Here is a 25,803-nt window from a genome sequence, read left to right on the forward strand (position 1 = left end):
ATTGAGAAATGGGCGTAAAAGTAATTTAAGGAGGATTGGGGAAAGCATGCGAATATCTTGAGATCTTTTAGTCGTTAATAGTATTAACATACTCGTAATATTAATAACATAATTAGCTGAAGATGATGGATGAATTTGTCTCTTACATGAAATTTTAATCGTTTAGTAAGTAACCCAATAATTATGATTAAAAGCGAGGAAACTTCCAATTCTCTTTCAAGAAAATAAACTTCTTTTGTTCCTATTCACCGACTTTTCTACTAGACCCGAATGCGGGCTATTTCGTAATCGTCGGAAAATTAAATTGTCTGCAAATGATTTTCAGCAGTTCGTTCGTTCAGCATCGATTTTCTGTCATCCGGTGTGCTAGTCTGTTTTATACGGTCAGACCGACTACTATGAACGCTTCGGAAATAGTTCACTGCATAATTTATAAGGCGGATGAAATATGTAAACGGAAGGCAATTTAAAAGCGTTTTTGTCAAAATGAGTTAATTGCCTCCTTTCGCGACGATAATATCCTAAATAATTATCGACGCCCCTTTTCTAATTGCAGTGAGGATGGGGCAATTATCTAGTTATGAATTAACTCGTTTCTACCGTTATGTGTAAGTGTTTATAGCAATGCAGCTTAGGCAACATTGCAACACCCCCAGATAAAAATTGGGATCATTTTAGTTTTAAAAATCTACTAGCCGTGCAGAAACAAAGTGGGGTAGATTGTAATATGCTAAAAAGATGATCCTTAGGTTTTTGCGCCTACCTCCTTAGAATTAGGGAACGTGCTTCGAATACAAAAATTATGCGAGTGGATTAGGGGTAGGTACCTACAACAAATTGAATCCAGAATTACAATTTGTATATTAATCGACACGCATTGATACAGTTTTCATTGTTTCAGATACGTTCAACAAAAAACAAATTCACCAGTAGACATGCGAGTGGGAATTCACACAGGTGCAGTGCTGGCGGGAGTTTTAGGTCAGAGACAATGGCAATTTGACGTGTATTCGAAAGATGTCGAATTAGCAAACAAAATGGAAAGCAGTGGAATGGCCGGGTAAAATAAATGAGTTTTCATTTAAATGCATGCTGTAATTAAAAGACACGATTAAAAACATCGACACGAGACGGTAAATTTGCTTTAAAGGGTCAAGTAGTATAGAACGTGGCTGGTATGTTAATGCACGTAAAAATCTATGTGCAAGCTTATCAAAATTGCTTATTCGTATTCGTTCAGGAGAGTACATATATCGGCGACAACTTATTCGTTCCTGAATGGAGAATTTGAAGTCGAACCAGCGTATGGGGAAAAAAGGGAAGAAAGTTTAAGGATAGCCGGATTAAAAACGTATTTTATCGTTCGAGTATTAAAGCCAGTAAGTATATTTCATTTCTTTTTATAATATATAGTGGGTATAGTGGTACACACGCACATATATCTTGAAAGGTTATATTTTCTTTAAATATACGCTTTAGACCTGAATATGGATGTTTAGGGGACAAGAATATAAATTTTAAATTGAAATATACAGCCAATCCGGTGTATATCTTATATGTATGCTAGCAGTGAACTTAAGACTCTTATGTTGTCAATCCGCCACCTTGAAATATAAATTTTACAAACATTTTCACAAAATGTGCGAGGAAGCACGCATTTAAATGAAATGGAAAATCTAGATAAAGCCGTTAGTTCTTTTCTTCTGTGACTTGTAGTTGATAACAAAAGGACTAATGAAAGAAGGCCAATTTTGGGTGCAGTTGCTGAAGGAAACGGGTGCCAGATAGCGATATATTTGGAGGAAATGCTTTTTTGGGGGTTCACATCCCAGTTACGCAAATGTGACATTCAAATCTATTAGTCCTTCAGACGAATTAACTGAGGGTGTCGTAATTTTTATCTAAGAGGAAAAATATTGTCTAAGATATTCGCTGTAAAATGTGCAATTTCCGTAACATGAATTAAACTGTCGTGTAACAAAGGAGGTAGTTAAAGAAAAACAAGAAAAAGTTTCATGATCTATGTACCTATTTTGCTAACATAGAAAATGTTTGGAAGTATAGAAAACCCATGATTAAAAGATTTATGCTCGCTCAACACAACAAACTAATACATATATTAAAATACATTCAAAAAATGTCATTGCAATGACAACGCACCAATATGTATCCGGCAAAGAGCATTTAGAGAGCATATCAAGATTAGAAAGTTTGTTAATATGGCAATGTACTTTGGCATTGCAACTTTTTTTTTATTTTTTTGAATGAATATATGAAAAAGTTTATCTCGAACAAGCAATTCAGAAAATCAAATTTACAAGATCTATTTTTCTCAAAGCAAGGAGGTTCAACCCTTCGTATGAAATAGGAAAGCCCATTTCATACACAAATAAAATATGTTGTAGGTGTTGCTGTGTGCAATGGCGATCGGTCAACTACATCACCCACAAAACGCCTGTCCAGCTAGCCCAAAACAATCAAAATTGAAACTTAAACTTCATAATTTTCCCTCGTATACTTCCGCCATCTGATACAAAGAAAAATCCCAATGTTGGCCTAAATTAATGATTTCGGAGATTTGATCAATTTGCGAAAATTCCACAATTACCCAAATTTTCAGTAACACCTGACACAATTCTTGGACACGAGGAGAAAAATCTGATATGAAAACTCTATCCGAATCGCACAAGGGATTCGAACAAATGCACTATCAATTGATTGACAATGACAAACATTTATTTTGAAACACATGAAATGAAAAATTTAAACAAAATTCCTAAAACAAATTACTCCACACGCAGGCGCTCGACAAATAAAATAAGAAAATTTTAAAATTACTGTCTCCTTTAATCATTCTAATAATCTAGTCGTACAGATTCTTAACTTTATTTTTCTTTAACACACAAATCCGATGCCAAAGGCTGTTCAGACCGTACAAACTATTAACTTTTAATAACAAGAGAACGTTAACAGAAAGGTCTCACTTGCTCTTTCAAACTTGACAACCTTTTTCCATAAAACACACAAACCGCCTTAAACTTTTCAACAACTTTACTTATCTTGCTTCTACAAAAATTATTATAACAATGGCATTACATATTCAACGAGATATTCAATTAATCGAATCGGGCGGTAAACCCGAATGAAATAAAGGGCGTAAAGAAACGTACACGCTTTCCAACAGTCGCGAAACAGCTAAACTCGTTTTTTAGTGGATTCCAATACTTAAAATAACACCACTTCCATAATACAATAAATTCTCTCCTCAAAAAACCTTTAATAACACCGCCAATCAAAATTTGACTTGATAAACGCCAGCTTCGACAAAATGAATCGCGCGTGCCTATTTGCGCCGAAAATATCGCACAATTATTCGAAACACCTTACCTCTTCTAACATCGATAAGCGCTAATTAAATCTCGTCCGGTAACAAAACTTCTTATCGCGAACGACCAGATGGGCCTACATTAAAGCATCTTAACCAAATTGAATGCATTAAAATAGCGATAAAACATGAAAATAGCATGCAATCAAATAATTATAAAAGGAGAAATAGACCCTGAGACACAACAAATCCAAGTGAACTGAACCAACTTTGTGGTTATTCGTAAATAATCCCTCCGATTTACATTTAATAAATTAAAATATTGTCACATACAGGGTGTCCCGTCATTAATTTGATATTTAAACCAAAAGAACGTCTACATCACGTTGTTTACACATTTCCCCTCTTAAATTGAACACAAAATCAAAATTACATCCACCTCCCTTTAAAGAAAAACTAAAAACATTGGAATTATAAATTTTTGAACAATTTACCAACTGATCTCCCTTAAATAGGCCAAGATCTACTTTCAACGTCCGGACACGATGATCTAAAATCAACTCCCTAGTCTACTGCCAAGATAAAACCCTATAATCCGTAATCTTTTTCCTAACCTCTTTCTATTCCTGTTTTAATCTTTCTACCTCTTTATCTAGCTTTACTCGGGGTCTTTCTGGAAAAATCCTAAACGTTAAGTAGTTTACTATCTATCTATCTTTAACTAAATCACTTAAATAATTAATTGTTGCAATTTGTAGAGGCTCACTAGTCCTAACAGATATAATTTCATTCTGATTGCCAAAATTATAATCCTTTCTTAAACTACACAAATGTTTATCATTGCTTGTACTCCTAAATCTCTTTTGCAATCAAAATTCTTCTTCATTCGGCTACCTAAAATTTCATAATCTTTTACCAACTCCTTTCCCCATATTTCTTTCCTCGATAAATCATTCGCTATTAAATTATTTTGACCCTTTAGGTACTTGATTTCAAAGTAGTAATCTTGTAAGATCAAACTGCAACGATACATTCTGCAATTTACAAAATTACTTGTCAAATCCCGAGAATCATCTAGAATTACAAATTTTCTATAATTCAAAAAATGCAATCTTAACTTCAACCCCCGGACCCCTTAAAATTATTGCAATAAAACAACTAAATAACTCAACCTTTTTCTCTACTAAAACCCCTTTATCTTATATTTCGTGTACTTCAATTCGAATCTCTCCTCCTTTATAAATTTCGACTTCTTCTTGCCTATAAACAGATAACTTCTTTAATCTCGATTTCTCTTTTTACTTCTTCTTTCTGTATTGCAATCTCTAGCTGCTTAACTTGAGCTTTGACAACTTCTTCAACTTGTACTTCAACGTCGTCTTGTATAGGCTCGACTGCTTCTTCTTTAACTTCAATATCTTTATCTTCAACGTCTCATCTTCTACTTCGGTTTCTCTTCTATACGTACCATTGGTTCATCCCCATTATCAGTAAACTACAAATCCTTCTGTTTTTCTTGGCTCATATCTTCTACACTATTGACCTTATTAGTTTCATCGCTTCTTCCGGTTTTGGCATCCACCTACTCGAAATCAGGACAAAACTTCTTATCACAAACGACCAGATGTGCCTACATCATGTTAACTAAATTGAGTGATTACGATAGCGATAAAATTTAATCAAGAAAATGACACTCAATCACAAACAATACTAAAAAGAAAAATAGACACTGAGACACATATTCAAGTAAAATAAACCAACTTATTCGTAAATAATATCCCCCGATTTACACTTAATAAGTTAATTATTGTCACATACAGTGTGTCCAGTCATTATTTTTGGAGTTTAGACCGAAAGCACGTCTACATGACGTTGTTTACACAACAGTATAGGCTTTGTGCATGCGCATCCTTGAGGTAGGAGTTTTTGCAAGATTTTTAATAATGGAGAAAGATATTAATGAAGATCCTAATCAAATTCGCAATCTCTGGTATTCTCTAGTATATCCTCAGGTCATCTGGCATGCTTTGGTACTCTCGGGTGTTCCGGTGTTCTTTTTTTATTGCAAGTGGAGTAAGGGGAGTGCAGGACTACAGCACACGTTCGACAGGACGACAGAAGCACAAAACTTAAGATCTACTCGAAATCAATACGATACAGGCGTTAAACTATAACAGAGGTTACTCTAGGAACGAGGGGCGTAACTTTTAGTTAGATTTAAAACGATTTTATTTCCTTAGAAACGGAAGGAGAACAAAAATTAGAAAAGGGCACTATGTTACTAGTTACAAGCAATAAATTGCATTTTCAAAGAAAGTTTTTGCATTTAGGATATAAACACACATGAAACTTATGGATTGGTGCATCAGTTAGTACGACTGATATTGATTGATTGATTGACTTTAGAAGACGAGCATTTGGTAGAGTGACGCGAAAAGAAAGCTGAAGTGCCTTTGACTTCACCGATGAGCTGGGGATTGAAATTATTTTTTAACCTATCCCTTGCCATTAACAGTGCCTAATGTAATGGCGTCACTGTCAGCTGACGTTATTTTTATAGTTTGTCTGTAAACTCGGAAATAAGCTGCGAAAAGCTCGCTTAAATGAATGGGGGCAACGAAATGAGAATTTAAAGGATTATAGAAAGTCTTAATTAAACAGAAACTAAAGTAGAATACAAATTATTAAACTTATGCCCGCGTACATGTATATCTAAAGCTAGAATGAAATAGGAAAGTTCACATGACATAGGTAGCTTTTTTCGGGTATGTTAAATTGAAACTTTTATTTTTATACAATGCAAAAAATTCAATTAACTTACGTTTTTGATTAATAAACTTATTTTTTATCGTAACTAGCCAGTCCAAAGTGAAACGTTCTGTACTTTAACCACAACGCCTTCGTAGTAACAATTGACTTAAACGCAATCACGGTGTGATTCAATAATGCAACGAAGCTATTTATAATGTTCGCGTACGTATTAAGATAATAGGTGACGTATTCACATTATATCTGTGGTTGAAAATAAATCAGCCGGTCGATCGATTCCGCTACACGACGAAGTTCCCTTTTTGCATAAATACGCCACTATTATTAGTTTTACTCGTAATGGCAACTCACAATGAATTTAAAAAGCACCCACGACAATACTTTGTCGAAATGGCGGGCCCTTAAAATTCGGTAACTATCTTCAACTTTACCAATAAAATATCACGTACGATTAAAACAGCTGATGATTCATATACTTCGGATATACGGCTTTGTCTCTAACCTTTAATTGAAAATGAAATTTTAGACCATCTAAAAATGCGGCGCTCAACTCATAGCCGGGGAAGAATCCTTCTCTCCCACCCAATTTTTACTTATGTATTCGCCGAGATAAAAACCCGAAATATAGCCAACCCAAAACAAGCTTGGACTATGCTTTTTACACATTCAAAGGTATGGCAGAAAGTGTGTCTTTTATGTCCAAAAGGACGGTTTTTGGAATTGTCGACAGTGTGGCGTTTCGACTCCTATCTGGTCTTCCATCCACTTCTTATTTTGACGCGCTTCATTTTCTCGCATATTAGTTCCGTACTCTTTTATTATGGAGCGGTACACGTATAAAATGTACTATACTATAATTTGTAAATCCAAAACCAAATTTTTCTAAACCTAAAACGACCGCCTGTTACATCTACAAACTATTTATGATTGAGAATCTAACGTAAATTCTGAGAATAATGAGTTTCTCGTTTTGCCGGCTTGTGTGACGCAGTGGCGTGGAATAACACGAATAACCCCTATTCCAAAATTTTCAGAAATTTATTGGCATTAGTTTTTTAGCTAATGATTATCTCGACTCGTTGTTGGACACTCTGTATTGTACCTGATCACTAAATAGTGTCCATGGAAAATTTGTTAATAGTTCTACTTGGACGCATAAAAATTCTACAGTTTTAGAAGAACTTTAGAGAAAATAGTAACAGTCCAAATAAATTAGAGCCACCGTCTAGCACTCTGCCTTATTTTATAAACACCGAATTTCTGTTGCTAGTTTCGATGCACCTACAGAAGTGCAACAGTTCTAGATGGATGTTCAAAAGCAATACTCTCATATCTTCAAACTTGCGATCATAAAAAATGACAAGAAATTTAAATTTGCGGATAACTGGATTTTCGACTGAGAATTTACGTGCTAGTTCAATAGTTAGGAAGTATTTTTCGAATTGCCTTATTTAAGTGTAGGTAATATGTATAACATAATGGCCCGTGTGAATAAAAGTAAGCAAATGCTTATACTTGCAAAATTCAAAGTAAATACTCGTAAGTGCTCCTTCGCACTGGGCGACTTAGCAGCGCTTCTAAGCAGAAGGACAGGACGCAGTGCAGCGCTGCTAAATCATGCTAAACAGACCAGTATGAAGGGGCAGTTACGAGTATTTACTTTGAATTTTGCAAGTATAAGCATTTGCTTACTTTTATTCATACGGGTCAATATGTTACGGTTAATTTTGATAAACGATGAATGTACACATTCCCCAGGATATGTACACATATCCCATGATTGAGGGAAGGAAAAAATCGTAGTAGTTAAACGTGTACCTTGGCGAAATTTTTACTTTAACTGTTGTTTGCAATTCGGTACAGGCTTGATCCGTCTCTTTATTGCAGGGGGTGCATACTATAGTTTTTGAGTGGGAGTTGCTGGATGAACAATATTATTATACCTACCCTCAAACTTTCTCCCTATCGAAATCGACATGTTATTGCATTTTTTCTTCATACCAAAATTATCTTGGTGTGAAATAAAAGCCCTGTGTTCCTTATAGCTGTACTTCTATTTTCCCTCAATTTACATTCTACGCGAAAAGGAACTCATCTTAAGTAAGAAGGTTCACGTTCACTATATTAATATAACACCATTTCCTATCCCCAATTGGGAGCTTAATCTAATACCATTTTAATTAGAACCAAATTGCAATTTACACCGTGATTAAATTATGACTAGAACAGAGCGAGTGAAACGAGTTTGCTAAACGTAGGTAATCAAATTTTTTTCGCGATCTCCCACATGTATCAACCTACCTGAAAAACGAGGGATGTTCGAGTCCTGTTTGTTAATCTAATAAACTGAAAATTATAACCTATAATCTGTGCGTGACCTCTAAGTATGTACACGAAAACTTTAAACTAAATTAAATATTAATTGCTTTACGTTATATGTAACTAATCGAGTAAAATACGAACTTCAAAGTCTAGTATGATGTAGTAATATACTGTGAGAGAAAGAGGGTGGCCTAGGTTTCAGAAATTTGATTATCTCTAGACATGGTTTACAAATAACCGTGAATCACTGATGCCATTTGTTACTGATATGTATACAGATGCCTTCGAGATAATAGAGTCACCTCAATATCTCTTCACATTAATTATGTAACATTGAAACTTCCTCTATCACTTCCAGTTTAACTAGAAATCGATGCAACTTTTGCTTTTTAAATAATAATTGTCAATTTTTCTTTTATTTTCACTTATGTCATGCTTAAAGCTTTTCTTTTTTTTCGGTTATTATTCGCACTACATGTATATCTTACCTAATATTGTCCTAGTTTATGGAACTATTCTGTTTGGACAATAAACTATTAATATTATTATTATTATTAAATGCAATGCCTATGTTTTTTAAGATATTTGAACAGAACAATCAATTATCTGTACGACAGCATAAAATATGCGTACGGTTGACACACAAGTACCACCCGCACACCTGCGCGCTTGTGTTCTGCCCAAAAGCTTTTCGACCCTTTCTTTTACGTCTATGAATATGTGTACCAAATTTGGTTCCAATCCGTTCAGCCGTTTAGCCAGACATAATAGTACAGACGTACCCACAGACAGACATCATCAAGATTTTGTTTGAATCGGATATCTGGTGCTTCAAAACGTGTATTTCTTTCAAACAAAAATGGGGGGGGTCATTTTTTACCCCAATGCAATATATCCCTTAATAACGGGCGGGTGGTAAAAATGAAGAGATTCGTGAATCAATATTTAGAACAAAATGACCAACTAAAATTCTATCCAAATGCACTTTACCTGGATCTCAAACCACAATTGATTAATACCATGATATCACAAGAATTTATTCTAAGACACATCAGGATAAAAAATGAAACATAAAAAACTCGTAAGAAAAATTTAAGGCTGACAATGCCCTTTTCATAACACACAACCCGTTTACAGAACGGACAAATTAAAAAAAATTCAAGATATCTCAGGAAAAATAATTACTCACACATTAGCCATTTTAATATCTAAATTATCTGGTTCGGACAATGGGAACACAATGAAATACGAACCGAACACTTTACAGAAAGTTGGCAGCTCTTAAAACTCACATTTATTTAAGACATAACTTGAGTAATCCATATCCAATAACTTGTTGGATGAGTTTAACCAATAATTATAATGGCTGATCGGGTAATTAATTAAACAACACTTTATCAAAACTCGACAACGACTTTGTCCTCTCAACTGCGGAACCGCATGCGTATAACTTCAAAAACTTAAACTTATTATGCGGCGAAATAGCCCGTCAGATTTAGCGCAACAGTGACATATACTTTTTCAATCGACCCGAAAGAGACAGTAGTACAGCATCCTCGTTTATTCCCATTTTTCGTAACCACCTCCATTCCATGAGTTCAATATTGTATTTTTCCGGTGATACTCAAAATACTTCTTCGTCGCCCGTATTGATAAACACAATGCGTTGCTTATCCCACACATGGTATTCATTATTGATGAGTTTTTAGACACGAAATAGTAAATTAATTAAACAAATACTATTGTAACGGAAATGCTCCAGACATGACGTCGCCTTTGGCGCTCTGGAATTTTCTACGCGCGCGATAGTGGGGTTTGTGTAGGAATATTCGAGAATGTACGCGGATGTTCGGGACTTACATTGCTTGCGTGTATAAATGGTCGCGGACCGAACATCGGGCCAGTTTACTACTGAATGAGATCGAGCGCGGAAATATAAATTGCGAAGTGTGTGTGATATAAATAATCGATATAAATTGTACGGTTTTTATAGTGTTTTGGTTTTGTTTAATAAATATTGATATAAATCGAACCCGAATTTATAAATCACGTTACATTGGTGTCAGGTGTGGGATTAATTAAATTAATTAAAAGTAAGATTAAATTAAGTGCTTCTGCTTGTGTATGCCTGTAACAAGATCTGCTGCCGCTAAAATGGAAGAAACGATGCTCAATTTGCTCCAGCAAATCCAAAATGGCCAACAGGTGTTGCAACAAGAAATGAAAAGCAACCAAGAGAAGTTGGAAGAAAATTCTAGAAATTTTGAAGAGAAGTTCGAGAAAATGGAAGAAAATTCTAGAAAGATTAATGAAGAAAATTCTAGAAATATTCAAGAGAAGTTCGAGAAAATGGAAGAAAATTCTAGAAAGATTATCGAAGAAGTCTCTAAATCAATTGAAGAAAAAGTTGAAGATAGAATTACGGAAGTTTCCAAAACATTTAAAGCAACATTCGTTGAGATTGAGCACAAGTATGAAGAGCTGCGCGAGCAATTCTTGCGACTGACTACGGAAGAGCGTACTAGTAGTGCCCCAGATGAATTACTGATGGACCGTCTTCTTGAGGTGCCACAGTCTACTCATTACAAGAAGGTCGACCAAGAAACAAATACAAGAGTAGAAGGCGACGTTCAGCAAGCCCGAGTAAAGCCACCTACTTTTGATAGTAAGATTCCTTGGACCACGTACGTTCGACAGTTTGAAGCAGCGGCTGCGGCAAATAAATGGACTCTTCAAGACAAAACTACAGCCCTGATTCTTGCTCTGAGAGGAGATGCTCTGGATGTGTTGCGGACTATCCCCGAGGATCAACAGAACTTCCAACAAATAGTAGCGCGACTCGAAATGCGATATGGCGATAAACACCTTCAGCAAGTTTACTATGCCCAAGTCAAGAACCGAATGCAGAAACCTTGAGAAAGTTTGCAGGAACTTGAAGCGGACATCGCTAGACTGATTCGATTGGCATACCCTACGGCACCGGAGAGCTTTCTTGATCAACTGACTGTACAAACATTTATCGATGCCGTTCGTGATGGAGATGCCCAGCAGGCTTTGAGCCTGGCTAGGCACGACAAAATTGAGAAAGCTTTGGCCCATGCGTTAGAATTCGAAGCCGCCAAGAAAGCTAGTCATGGAAGTGCGCGAGTACGTATGGTGGAACCTCGCAGTGACAGCTGGGTAAGAACCATCGAAGAGGAAGGTGGTTCTGAAAGTTTTGAAGAAAAGGTCAGTAAAGTAGTGGTAGAAAAGGTCAGTAAAGTAATGGAAGAAAAGGTCAATAAAGCAATACAGTCACTGGCAAAGAAACGTGAACCACGGCGAGATTGGACACGTTCGCCGCAACTGCCAAAGACCATTGCAGCAGTCGGAAAACTAAGAAAGGTCGACAGGAAGGGGCTATCGTCGACCTGCAGAAACAAAGCCCCGATCTTCACTGTAAACATTTCGTCGTCTGGAAAAGTTCACAAAAATGCAGACGCTTTGTCAAGAAGACCGTGCAAGGACAACTGCACACATTGTTCTAAAATAGAAGACAAGATTGGCCATCTGCGACGAACAACTGTAGAGAGTGAGGAATGGAAACCAAGCGAAATCAAAACGGCCCAAGAAAACGACCCAAGTATAAAAACTGTTCTGAATTGGATGCGCCACGGACAAAGACCAGGCTGGCAAGACATTAGTGCCACAAGTCCTGAAGTAAAGAGTTATTGGGGCCAATGGAATAGCCTGACTCTGAAAGACAACCTGTTGTATAGGACCCTTGAAAGTGAAGATGGCACCGAATCGACGCTGCAATTAGTAGTACCTAGAAGCAAAGTGTCAGAAGTATTGCGAAAATTGCATGACGGCGCTTCCGGAGGACACTTTGGTATTACGAAAACGTTGCAAAGGGTACGTGAGCGATTCTATTGGGTCAACCGTAAAGAAGATGTCCGGCGATGGTGTCAAAAATGTGAGTTATGTGCTACTGAAAACGGACCAGTTTCCAAGAAGAAGGCACCCATGAGGCAGTATAACGTTGGTAGTCCGATGGAACGAGTTGCTATCGATATCGCAGGACCGTTTCCCGAGACAGATGGCGAAAATAAATATATCCTAGTGGCTATGGATTATTTCACAAAGTGGACTGAAGCTTACGCCATTCCAAACCAAGAGGCAGCAACAGTTGCAGAAGTGTTGGTAAAGGAGTTCTTTACACGTTTTGGTGTTCCTATAGAAATCCATTCATACCAAGGAAGGAACTTTGAATCGGCTTTGTTCCAAGATGTTTGTCGATTGGTAGGAGCCAATAAAACCAAGAATGAATCGAACGATGGGTAAATATCTTTCAAAAGTCGTGGCAGAACATCAGAAAAATTGGGACCAGTACCTCCACCTGTTCCTCATGGCATATCGATCAGCCGTCAACGAGACCACGGGTCAGACTCCTGCCTGCCTTATGTTGGGTCGTGAACTACGCCTTCCATGTGACCTCGAGTTTGGGCGTAAACCCCATGAAGAATATGTCGCAGATGAAAATTATGTTGACCAACTAAAGGCGAAGATGAACGATATTCACGACTTGGCTAGAAGTCATATTCAGATTGCCAGCGATCGCATGAAAAATCAATACAACCTCCGTTCGGCCAATGAAACTTTTGAAGCTGGAGATCTGGTATGGCTGCACAATCCACAGAGACGAAGAGGTCTTTCTCCCAAGCTACAAAGGCAATGGGAAGGTCCGTATGAGGTGATCAAGAAAATAAATGACGTGATATATCGTATCAGAATGAACCACCGGAAACCGAAAGTTGTCCACATTAATCGACTCGCACGATATGCCGGATTCAACAACAACGAAGAAGTTAGAGGTATTCGAGAAGAGGAACGCAGCTTTGGGATCGAGCCAAACTTTAACGATTTTATGTCAAATTACGCCCAGCGGAAGAAAGTTCGATTTGGCGTTACTCAGGAAATTTGTCAAAATATTTTTGAGCTTCCGGTTAACGTTTCCATCGCCCATTGTGTCGCCGAAGACCTTCGCATGAGTAGAGGTATAGCTTCCGTATTCCGGAAAAGATTTGGAAGAATGGACGAGTTGTTAAAGCAAAGACCACGAGTGGGTAAAGTACTGCGCTTGGAAGATAGTCAACGCTCTTTGTTCTACTTGGTTTCAAAGAAAACGTCAGAAGGGAAACTCACCTATGAAAACCTCTGATCTGCTTTAAAAATTACGTTGACAACGAGTAAATGATGGCTCCTTCTCATCTTCGGCATTGTTTCAACCTAGAGAAACGAGACTCCCCTGTAGTTACATTACAGTATAGTATGTAGTGTAGTCATATTCCGTGTTCGCGCCATAAAATTTAAATCCTAAACAAAAAACCGCACCACCATTTCCTGGTGTTACGTTTTTCTGAATATGGTTGCTAAGGACTTTATTCTTTATAGTTTTTTCAGATTTTTTGTTGACTTCCCCACGCGAGGGTTGGTTAGAGTTGACTATGTATATGCGGACCAGATACATCGTTGACAGGGTTGCGCCCATGAGACCTTTCGTTCACAGAAATGTAACGTTCCGTTGAATGTACTCTTGGTTTGTGTAACTGACTGAATGCCCTCTTAGTGTGCTACGAGTAGTTGGCACTATTGGAATTGAGATCATTTATTGCTTTTGTCGTTGAAATGACAGGTCGATCTTTGCGAAAAATTTTATTTAAATGAGAAAATTCCAGAGTCCACACGCTGAAATTGTTTAAATTAATTATCTAAGCTTCTTTACGCGAATGTGAATTGGCTGTATCTTCTTTAGGTAAAGTTATTTTCATAGAATTCCTCTTTTCAACACTGGTCTTTTTATGTTATGCCATATGTGATCTATCTTTCTTTTTTACCTATATCGCAATCGGAAACCCATTTATTAATGGGATACGTAAGTTTGAATTAATTGGAATTAGGTCTGATTTGGGCATTGTAGTGTTTTGGTATATTTTTCTTTGTATGTTCTGTCTGTAATCGAGGTAAGATTAAGCTATACCTACTTTATAAGTGATAATCTTGGCTCAACATTTTCATTTAGTTAAGTGTACCTATCCTGGCCCAGAATTGCTAATTTATTTTCCTACTGTTTTATGTAACTAAATATTATTTGTGTATATGGATTCTTCATTGCCAAGACGAGATTGTTTATAAATACCCACCGGTGCCCGAGGATTCAGAAAAGCTTGTATTCTTATTTCATTTTTAGTTGATTTTTTTTATTTTTGGCGTGACTTGTACAGACCTGGCGCCCAAAATTATATGAGTTTTGTCAAACCTCGGTGGTTGTTTCACTGGAAGACTCGTTTCCCCTGGATAGCCGTGGCCAATTCCCTTTTCCTTTACGAATACGCGAACTTCTGCAACAAAATGTGTTGATAGAGTACCTCGCATACAGTGTCGCCGTCTAAAAGCCGTCTTATAATTTGAAACATGGCACGTACATACTCCCAACAATGATGTCACATCCCAACAGTGTTTGCATAGTGAAAAACTTGATGCCCCTACCCTCGTTGAACTGTACGTTTTTGATTTTCATGACAGTGTTAGATAGGCATAGTTTCAAAACGATCTCGCATGATAAAATGCCTTTCATCTTACAATAAAAAGGTTTCGACACTCCTACTCACAATGAAGTAAAAAAAAAACTATGTAATATTTCAATTCAAGTAAAATAAGACAATTTTCCAAGGAATGGTTGTTATTTACAGTTCATCGCTAGATGAAGTTTCACCTAACTCTACGCAGAAGAGGGCGCACTTGTTAATTGACCTCTATCCAATTTCTGAAAAGTTTGTCACGGCTTTGCCAACGACGCATTAATGTTCTAAGATAGATTTCCCGAATCGTGTAAATTCGGTCGCTCCGCGATATTTATAATTTTCCTTTCCCACTATACAAAAACTCTATTATATTCGTTATGGCTGGCTGGCTGGCTGTCCGGATGAGATCTCATGCAATACCTACATACTTCAAAATTTCACTAAAAGCTTTCTGCTATAGTGTATAGATGTGCAGGCTCTAGTTTATTTTGAGTTAGACTACTCATGAGATAATTTTAAACGTTGCTACTAAAATACTGATCTGTATTACCAAAAATGCGCTTATTCCATATGCTGATTTACAACTAGTTTAAATTCTTGATCTTGTAGTTGCAATTAAGAAAGAATTTTTCGTTTAGCGCGAATAAAACGTTGAATGGAATTTAAGATGTTCATATAGCTGCATAAAAATGAATTAACATTATTTAGAAAATGAGAGCAAGTGTGAAGTGTAAAAAATTGACTATTTACTCATTGTTTTCTAAAGCATCCTGATGAATAGTTCACACTTCATGTAGATTATGCGATAAACTAAACGCCTGCAAAAAGCTCATCTATCCCAGTGCATTGGAATTGTCAACAGAAAAACTGAACGCAAACTGTGATCACTCCCAATTTAACATACCTAGCAGTATTTTCCCTGACATATCTTTTTATGCGACAAACTCGCCTAATCAGCAATTTTATTAAAACAACAAACCCACCACCTGAAGGTGTATAAAGGACTTTTTTATTTCACATCCAACTGCTGCTTATTTAATAACGCTAACGCAATTTTGTTTATAGTACCAGCCTGAGCCGAAGACCGAAGTACAAAACGGTGGCCGCATAATACCCGAAGAAGACAGTTGCGTAATTGCCGACTTTGCCTCCGATAGTAAGGACGAGGGAGAGGTAAAATTAAATTTTTTTCATCCTCGGAAAAAATGTAATTTAAAATATTTTGAAGGACTCTTTAGTCACGTCAAAAACTCGCCAAGATTCCGAAGACTTTAAAAATAGATTAAAAAAGGAATTGGTTAGTAGAGAAAGTCACAGGTGAGTTATCCACTCTAACACCTACCCGCGAAATAAATTTCCAACGTTTTTCAGAGAGCTGTTGAAAAATACGAGAATGCACTCCTTGAGATTTATAAAGCCGGAGTTAGAAAAATCGTACCAGCTTCACAGCGAATCATTTTCCAATATCACCCTACAAGCATTCTTAGTGGTGAGATTAGCGATCGGTGTTTCGCAATTTATCGTACTTCCAAGGTAAGCGCTGACTGCTAGCGGCGAGTAATTTATCCCTTAATTTTGCAGAAGACTTATGAATTTTCTTTCGTTTGTAATCGGCAGCTTTCTACTTATGATTATTTCCGCAATTTCGTTGGTGGAGTTCCTTCCGGAGGTGAGACTCCCTTGTGTGATTCGTTATTTGCATTGACTCAACTGATTGCAGCCAATTTCCATTTGCCTAAAGTCGTGTTTCCGGAAGATCAATGAATCAATTTTAATGCAAAGGGTTTTGTCCATAACTTGTATAGTGTTACTTACGACCCTCAATATTACCGATACGGTGAGTAAACTGGAAAAACGGCGGTCATAAAACGAGCACTTTGTAGATATCCTGTTCGCCTTTAAATTTAGGGCAGGTGCAAGAAAACTGCTCTTTAACGGAAGACACAAACGCAGCATGCCTTTATCCTTCGTATTTTAGTTTCTTTACCGTTTTAATACTGATTGCATCCGCAATTCCCGCTTCTCTTTCCTATCTATGTAAAACCCTTTTTATGGTCTTAATTACGGCAGCTCACTGCGTTGTTAACGTTATTTTATTAGCGCCCGCTCTCGATTGCGAGGAATCTCGAAAGCATTGGTCCAAGTATATCTCTAATATCATCATTTCCTTTAATATAAACTCCGATTACTTTTCAGCTTTACCAAAAGCAAATACACGCTATCAGGATTATTGGTAACAGCCACCCTCGCTCTCATATTTCTGGCAAGACATGTGAGTAATACGTTTTATTGGCATCTGACGTACACGTTCCCGTGTTGCGTTTTAGATGGAGGAGGTTTCTAGGCTTTTATTTCTCTGGCGCTCAGAGGTGAACGAACAACGAGAACGTGCCTCAGATATGCGAAGGAGAAACGAGGCACTAGTTTACAACGTGCTGCCGCCACATGTGGCCGCGCATTTTATGGGAAATAGGAAAAGACAGCACGACGAATTATATTCGCAGAGCTATGCAGAAATTGGTGTCTTGTTTTCCTCTATGCCTAACTTTTCCGGTAAAATGAAATTATAATTACGTTACGTTGTTGATTAAATTTTAATTTTTAGATTTTTATTCCGAAGAGACTGTGAACAATCAAGGGTTGGAGTGTTTGAGATTTCTAAATGAAGTTATTTCGGATTTTGACGCGGTGAGGAAGCTTTTTTTTATAATTATCCATTCGCCTCGGAAAATGCATCTCCACCAGGATATTGACTATTTATTCCATATGCAATATTCATTGATTTAAAAAAATGGGTGTTCACGGTTTGGGAAACAACGAGCTCATAAGCAACAAAGGTTCATGTTCGCCTCGATCCATTTCATTAAGTAACGAAGTCAACATATACTTTAACGAATTATCTTTTAAGTTAATTTTATGGACTAGGTATACCTAGTTCCATTAATTTAAATTCGTTCCAAATGGATGTTGGAGAGTAAAAGCATAAATGTATTATACGGCATGTATACGTATACGTAAGTATCTATAAAAGCGAGGCCCGATATATCGAACAGGCCACCCGAGGCCCGCCATAAAGACCACTTGTAAAATTATAAATTTTGGTTTTTGGAGTGTCCCAATGATACTTAACAACATCCGCCCTTGAGGGGTAATGTTTTTAGAAAATTCAGATATACAAATGTGCAATGTACATACGAGGCCCTGTGGTATATCCATTGAACATGCGAGGCCCGCTGTATATAATTGGCACTCTCAGCGTACATGCGAGTCCCGACCACGTTGCCAAGTCTAAAATATTAATCAGGTCAGTTATATTACGTATTAAAATAACTGAACTTGCGTTTTTAAGGTCGTTATCATCTGACATGCAATTATTTAGTTTTTCTTTTCCTGACCTGCATATTCTGTATTCTTTTTATACGGTACTAAGATGATTACGTAAATAAATAATTCGAATGGTTTTCTACTTCCTTCTGTGCCGTTTTGATTTTCAAAACGAGACATTGCAGTTTAACATTTAAGGATTTTTTAAATTCATAGTAAATTACCCTAAACTAGTGTTTTCATTTCCAATAAAGCAAAGTGCCTATTGTATGAAATTAGTGCTCGCATAAAAAAAAGGAGAGGGTAACAAGTTCTACCCATGTTCAAAAGTCAATCACAGTTTTTGGCGAGTCTCTTAGTTTTTGAGAAATTTTGAATTGATATGTTAAACTATTTATAATTTGTTTTAAATTTGCATTTTTTCAATAAGTAATCACCATACCGAAAAATGTTTTATTTGTAAAATTTCGGTGGTTATCCATAACCTGCCTGAAAAACTTGAAAATCTCAAACCAATAAGACGTAATTTTAAAAACGTTAGCATACGATATTATATTCAAAAGAAAGTTTTACTAAAGATGCGGTTGTTGATGCACTTTATATAGAATTGATGTCAAAAACAGTATATTACGAAACTAATAGTCTATAATTTAATCCTTAATGCACCCGAAACGATTTTAAAGGCTCAACGTGTAGTGTCTCTAAAAGTTGCAATTAACAATTGTTTTTGGGTATCCTATTTTGGAAAAGCAATTGATGCGACCTGTTTGACTTAAAATTAATTAATAAATGGGCCGATCATCTTTATTAAGGTTTACGCAAAATAAATGGTTCACCAAAGCAATTTTGTTCCCCTTCCAGTGTAATGGTCCTAACAGGTGGTGTAGGGGATAAAACAGTGTTATGCTGGCAATGCATTTATTGGTCAACATACGCAACTTAATAGGTTGCACACAATTCTTTAGTGAAATTTGTAAAAAAATGTTTTTTGAACGTGGTGGCTTTGGGTACCATATTTTGGTAAAGCAATTGATGCGGCCTGTTTGGCCTAAAATTAATCAATAAATAGCCCAATCGTTTTTGTTAAAGTTTGCGCAAAATAAATGGTTTGCCAAAGCTTTTGCTTTCCTCCCAGTCCAGAGTACCGGTAGAGTAGGCGATAAGGCAATGACATGCAGGAAATGCATTTTATTGGCCAACATACGCAACTTAATAGGTTGCACACAATTCTTTAGTGAAATTTGTAAAAAAATGTTTTTTGAACGTGGTGGCTTTGGGTACCATATTTTGGTAAAGCAATTGATGCGGCCTGTTTGGCCTAAAATTAATCAATAAATAGCCCAATCGTTTTTGTTAAAGTTTGCGCAAAATAAATGGTTTGCCAAAGCACTTGTTTTCCTCCCAGTCCAGAGTACCGGTAGAGTAGGCGATAAGGCAATGTCATGCAGGAAATGCATTTTATTGGCCAACATACGCAACTTAATAGGTTGCACACAATTCTTTAGTGAAATTTGTAAAAAAATGTTTTTTGAACGTGTGCCCAATCATTTTCGTTAAAGTTTGCGCAAATAAATGGTTTGCCAAAGCACTTTTGTTTTCCTCCCAGTCCAGAGTACCGGTAGAGTAGGTGATAAGGCAATGTCATGCAGGAAATGCATTTTATTGGCCAACATACGCAACTTAATAGGTTGCACACAATTCTTTAGTGAAATTTGTAAAAAAATGTTTTTTAAACGTGGTGGCTTTGGGTACCATATTTTGGTAAAGCAATTGATGCGGCCTGTTTGGCCTAAAATTAATCAATAAATAGCCCAATCATTTTTGTTAAAGTTTGCGCAAATAAATGCTTTGCCAAAGCACTTTTGTTTTCCTCCCAGTCCAGAGTACCGGTAGAGTAGGTGATAAGGCAATGTCATGCAGGAAATGCATTTTATTGGCCAACATACGCAACTTAATAGGTTGCACACAATTCTTTAGTGAAATTAGTAAAAAAATGTTTTTTGAACGTGGTGGCCTTGGGTACCATATTTTGGTAAAGCAATTGATGCGGCCTGTTTGGCCTAAAATTAATTAATACATAGCACGATCATTTTTGATAAGGTTTTCGCGAAATAAATGGTTTACCAAAGCACTTTTGTTCTCCTTCCAGTGCATTGGTACAGGTGGGGTATGATGACAAGGCAATGTTACGCAGGTAATGCATTTTATGGTTAACATACGCAACTTAATAGGTTGCACACAATTCTTTAGTGAGATTCACAAAAAATTGTTTTTTGAACATGGTGGCTTTGGGTACCATATTTAGCTAAAGCAATTGATAGGACCTGTTTAGCCTAAAATTATGTAATTAATGGACCGATCATCTTTGTTAAGGTTTTCGCAAAATAAATGGTTCACCAAAGCAATTTTGTTCTCCTTCCAGAGTAAAGGTACTAACAGGTGGTGTAGATGATAAAACAGTGTTATGCTGGCAATGCATTTTATTGGTCAACATACGCAATTTAATAGGTTGCACACAATTCTCTAATGAAATTTGCAAAAAAATGTTTTTTGAACATGGTGGTTTTGGGTACCATATTTTAAAGCAATTGGTGCGTCCTGTTTAGCCTAAAATTATGTAATCAATGGACCAAATAATAAGGTTTACACGTAATAAATAGTACAACAAAGTACTTTTGTTCTCCTCCCAGTGCAATGGTACAGGTGGGATAATAAAAACAACGTCATGCAGGCAATGTTTTTATTGGTCAACATACGCAACTAATTTGGTTGAACCCAATTTTATAATGAAGTTTATTAAACATGGTGACCGTTGGAACCCAATTCGTAGTCTGGTAAGGCAATGGATGCGACCTTTTTAGCATAAAATCGCCCCCATCATGTTTTGTTAAGATTTGCGAGTGGGTTAGAACGGATAGACAAAAAACGCAATAAGAAGCACATTTTTTTTTAATTCTTAAAAAATGCGCTAAAATGGATTGTGCAAATACAATAGTTGCAAATGCTCAAATTTTATTTTTTATTCATCTGCATAGTTTCTTGAGGTTTAAGGAATATTTACTTACACAGAAAACCGTGCATTCATATTTTCTTTGCAACAAGACTTAAAAAATGAATCTTTTTTTAATCGGAATTTTGAGATGTTTTCGGGTTATAACTTTGTGCCCTGATAATCTACGTAGCTTAACAACAATAGCTACCTTTCTTATACTTTTAAGGACATGTGTACTATTTTTTTGTTTATAAAGAAAGATATCGTGCACACGGACAGAGAAACAGCAACACAAAATTATAAACAGGCTTGACGGTCGTTGAAAAATTAAGCCATATGTTGATGTTCTTACTTTTTTATTTTTTTTTATTTTTCTTTTGTCCTTTATTTTTAAGTGGGCGGCTAATAGGGTAGCTAATCTTAGAAGGACCACATATAGTCTTTCAGACCTTCTCTTTCTTTCATGTGAGAATATGCCTAAAATATCGTCAAAGTGCACAACACGATGACTATCTTGTAATGTAATACGTATTTGTTTGTATTTACCAATTTGTGTTTCATGCCATTTCATTGTTATAATTGTGACTCGTAATTATTTAAAAACACAATGGCAGTTCCATGCATCCACTTCAATTTTTATCGTTCAGTACGCGAATGAATTTGAAGAGTGTTTTATAAATAGTCAAATATGAATGTTAATCAACGCAGGCTCCACAAAATCTTTATTGATTCTGATATAGCGTTTAAATTGTTTCCAAATAAATTAGAAACCGCTGTTTTACTGTATCAAACATTTTTCAAAATTCAGTTCACAAATTTAGGGCCAATATTCTTCAAATACATTCAAATGCCCAAACCCCATTAATAAAAAATTCAACTTGTTTAAAATTCGTAACTTATTGAAAGGATTAATTATTAGAATCAAAAATTGCTTCATACTGCGGTTTTTCATTCTTATAATAGAATAGCGCTGTTGCCACGTATACGGGCCTCGGAACCAGCAAGAATTTTGTAAATGTAATGTATGTACGGAGGCCTCGCACTGTTATACAGAATCTTATACAGAACTACTGCAGCGACCCCTAGTTCTTATTTCAATTAACTAAAATCCGTATAAGTGGTGATATAAATGGCACATGCGAGTCCCCTGACAAAATCCGTATAGGGGTGTAGGGGGGCAAAGGGATGGAAAATAAGCTGATATACACGCACTTACACTGCGAGGCCCGGAAACGGGCCTCGCATGTGAAAACCGGGCCTCGTTTGGTATAATACACATCTATTTCGGGCCTCGGATGTACAAGTTACGTATCTATATATATATATATACAATTTAAACACATATTGGTGAGGTACTTCATCTATCTATTTAAATATTCTTTTTCATTATAAAAAACTCCTAATGACAAAAACTCTTTAACTTTTCTTTTAAACTGTGGTTTTGTCAAGTTTATATATATATATATATATATATATATATTTCTATGTTTGTTTGTTGACGCGTAAATTTGTTGTGTATACAATTGTTATTTACAAATAAATGATATTTACAAAAAAAAAATGAAAAAAGAAAAAATTGAAATGTTATATGATTCAGGCTCAGTTCACGCTGTTGTCGGGAAGACTACATGGAAACAAATTGGTGAACGCCAGTTATTCCGAACCTCAGATTTAATAGCGTATGGTGACAAACCAATAAAGACTTTGGGAAAATCCTTGGTAACAGTTAAAGCTTTTAATAATAAACTAAATTTACCGCTTTATGTTACCGAACAAGATGATGTTCCACTTTTCGGTTTAGATTGGTGTCTAGCTTTTAAATTACCACTACCTCCGGGGGCAAAAATTTGTCATCTGAAACAAATGAGTGTCTCTAACAATATTGAAGGGGGAGAAACGAATTCTCTAATCGATCAATTGCAAAAAGAATTTCCATTACTTTTTGAAAATCGTCTGGGTGCTATAAAAGGGCATCAAGCCAGAATACATATTAAAAGTGATGTTATACCGAAAGCTTTTCGTCCCAGAAATATTCCTTTAGCATTGCAGGACCAAGTGGCTGCAGAACTAAATAGGCTGGTCGTGGAGGGTGTTCTAGAACCAGTGGACACAACGGTCACTCCAATTTCATGGGCCTCTCCTATCGTAGTAGCCTTAAAATCGAATGGAAAGCTTAGAATATGTGCAGATTTCAAAGTAACGATAAACAAGCATGTTCAAATTGATGACTACCCCTTACCACGTTTCGAAGACATCATTTCAAAACTTTCGGGAGGGAAATATTTTTCAAACATTGATTTAAAGGATGCCTATTTGCAAATGGAAGTTCATCCAGACTGCCGGAAATATTTAGTCATTTCCACGCCAAAAGGGTACTTCGCTTACAAGCTGGGAATTAGTTTTGCCCCATCTCTATTTCAACGTACAATGGACCAGATACTTTCCGGTTTAGAAGGAGTTGTATGTTTCCTTGATGACATTCTGATAACAGCTCCGAATGTGTCTACGCACATGGATCGGCTTAAAATGGTTTCACGTCGATTACAAGCAGCTGGAATAAAGACCCAAAAATCAAAATGCGATTGGTTGAAGAACAGTATTACCGTTGAGTGAAAAATAGTACTGAAGACCGTATTGAAGCAATAAAGAAAATGCCTTTACCCATAAATACAACACAGTTAAGATCTTTTCTTGGAACAATCACCTATTATGGCCGATTCATAGAAAATCTTCATGTAATATGTGTTCCGCTCCATCGACATTTGAAGAAAAATACAAACTGGAACTGGACTACTAAAGACACAGAAATTTTTATTAAACTGAAAAATGTGTTAACTTCAAATGACACCCTCATTACGATCCATCTAAAACTCTGATAGTTTCAAGCGATGCCAGTGACGTTGGAACAGGGGCAGTATTATCGCACAAATTTTACGATGGTACACTAAAACCTATCGTTTTTGCTTCCCGTTCTTTTAACGACATAGAAAAGCGATACTCTACTATCGATAAAGAAGCCTTAGGATTGATCTACGCAGTCACAAAATTTCATCAATACCTATATGGCAGACGTTTCACTTTGCTCACCGATCATAAGCCCCTGGAGCACATTTTTGGCGAAAGCCTTCAAACACCAAAAATTGCTAGTAATCGATTGGTAAGATGGGCCATGATTTTAAACAGCTATAATTTTGATGTGTACTATAGTCCGGGAAAGGAAAACTATCCAGCTGATTCTTTATCAAGACTTCCACTAACAAATAGTAAAAATCAAATGACTCTATCTGGCCATATGCGATTATTACATCTACGGATAAAAAAACTGCCAATGTCAAAACGCACACTAAAGATAGAAAGTGCCAAAGACAAGGTTTTATCCAAAATAACTACATATGTAAAGGCATCCTGGCCCGATAAAAGATACTTAGATAAACACTTACTTACTTTCTATGAAAAACGGGATGAACTATCTTTCGAGGAAGATATTTTATTATGGAAAGGCCGCGTTTGTATTCCATCTTCTCTCCAACCTGAAGTACTGGCTATGTTACATGACGGTCACCCAGGAATAACCGCGATGCAATCATTAGCAAAACTCCACGTTTATTTTCCAAATATCAACTCTGACATTATACAAGCTGTGGCAAAATGCAATTTTTGCCAACAATCCAGACAAAACGAGCACAACTCCCCTCTTTTTCCCTGGGGTATATCATCAGAACCATGGTGTCGTCTACATTTGGACTTCGCCGGACCTTTTGAAAGAAAGATGTGGATGATACTAATAGACTCCTATACCCATTGGTTAGAAATAATACCCATGGAAAATATTACCTCTACTAGCATAATAAACTCCTTGCGGGCCATCTTTGCACGTTTTGGTCTGCCAAAATTTCTGGTCACAGACAATGGACCCCAACTGACTTCAAACGAATTTGAACTTTTCTGTAACGAAAATGGAATAAGACATGTAAAAATAACACCTTACCATCCAAAATCAAATGGGCTAGCGGAACGTACAGTGCGAACATTCAAAGAGAGAATGTACGCAAGTGACCGAACATTAGACCAATCCCAAAGACTTCAGAGTTTTCTTTTTTGTTATCGAAATACTGTCAGGAGGTCAACACAGAGAACGCCAAGTCAGATGATGTTCGGACGTCACCTTCGATCCCGTTTTGATTTACTAAAACCAGACATAGACAAAAATATGGAGTACGAAAAATTCGTTCAGAAAAAGAATCATGACCATACCGCCATCACGGAACAATATTTTGAAAAAGGGGAGAAAGTATGGGTAAATAATCCTTTCGAAAAGGGCTCCTCACCTGGCGAAATAATAAGTCAAACGGGTCCACTATCCTATATAGTTAATATAAATGGTACTAACAAAAGAAAACATTGTGACCAAATGAGGAAGAAGACGGTGGGTGTCTCTGATAACGAAGCAAATGATTTACAGGAAATCTCAGAATATTCAATACCCTCACAAGTGCTAACACAGAACC

General features: G+C 36.5%; 1 protein-coding gene across 1 annotated transcript; it reads left to right on the forward strand.

Moving 5' to 3' along the window:
* The first annotated feature begins 880 nt into the window (after positions 1-880).
* On the forward strand, positions 881-17,847 carry LOC116161724 (adenylate cyclase type 3-like). The gene is made up of 11 exons (XM_031475179.1): positions 881-1,060; positions 1,241-1,379; positions 16,045-16,152; positions 16,208-16,296; positions 16,351-16,512; positions 16,561-16,648; positions 16,700-16,816; positions 16,863-17,122; positions 17,176-17,251; positions 17,307-17,532; positions 17,585-17,847. Exons 1-11 carry the CDS (start codon positions 936-938, stop codon positions 17,764-17,766), a joined length of 1,572 nt encoding a protein of 523 aa, XP_031331039.1. The 5' UTR covers positions 881-935; the 3' UTR covers positions 17,767-17,847.
* The last annotated feature ends 7,956 nt before the right edge of the window (positions 17,848-25,803 follow it).

The sequence above is a fragment of the Photinus pyralis genome, unplaced genomic scaffold, assembly GCF_008802855.1.
Source record: "Photinus pyralis isolate 1611_PpyrPB1 unplaced genomic scaffold, Ppyr1.3 Ppyr1.4_LG10, whole genome shotgun sequence".
Taxonomy (NCBI): Eukaryota; Metazoa; Arthropoda; class Insecta; order Coleoptera; family Lampyridae; genus Photinus; species Photinus pyralis.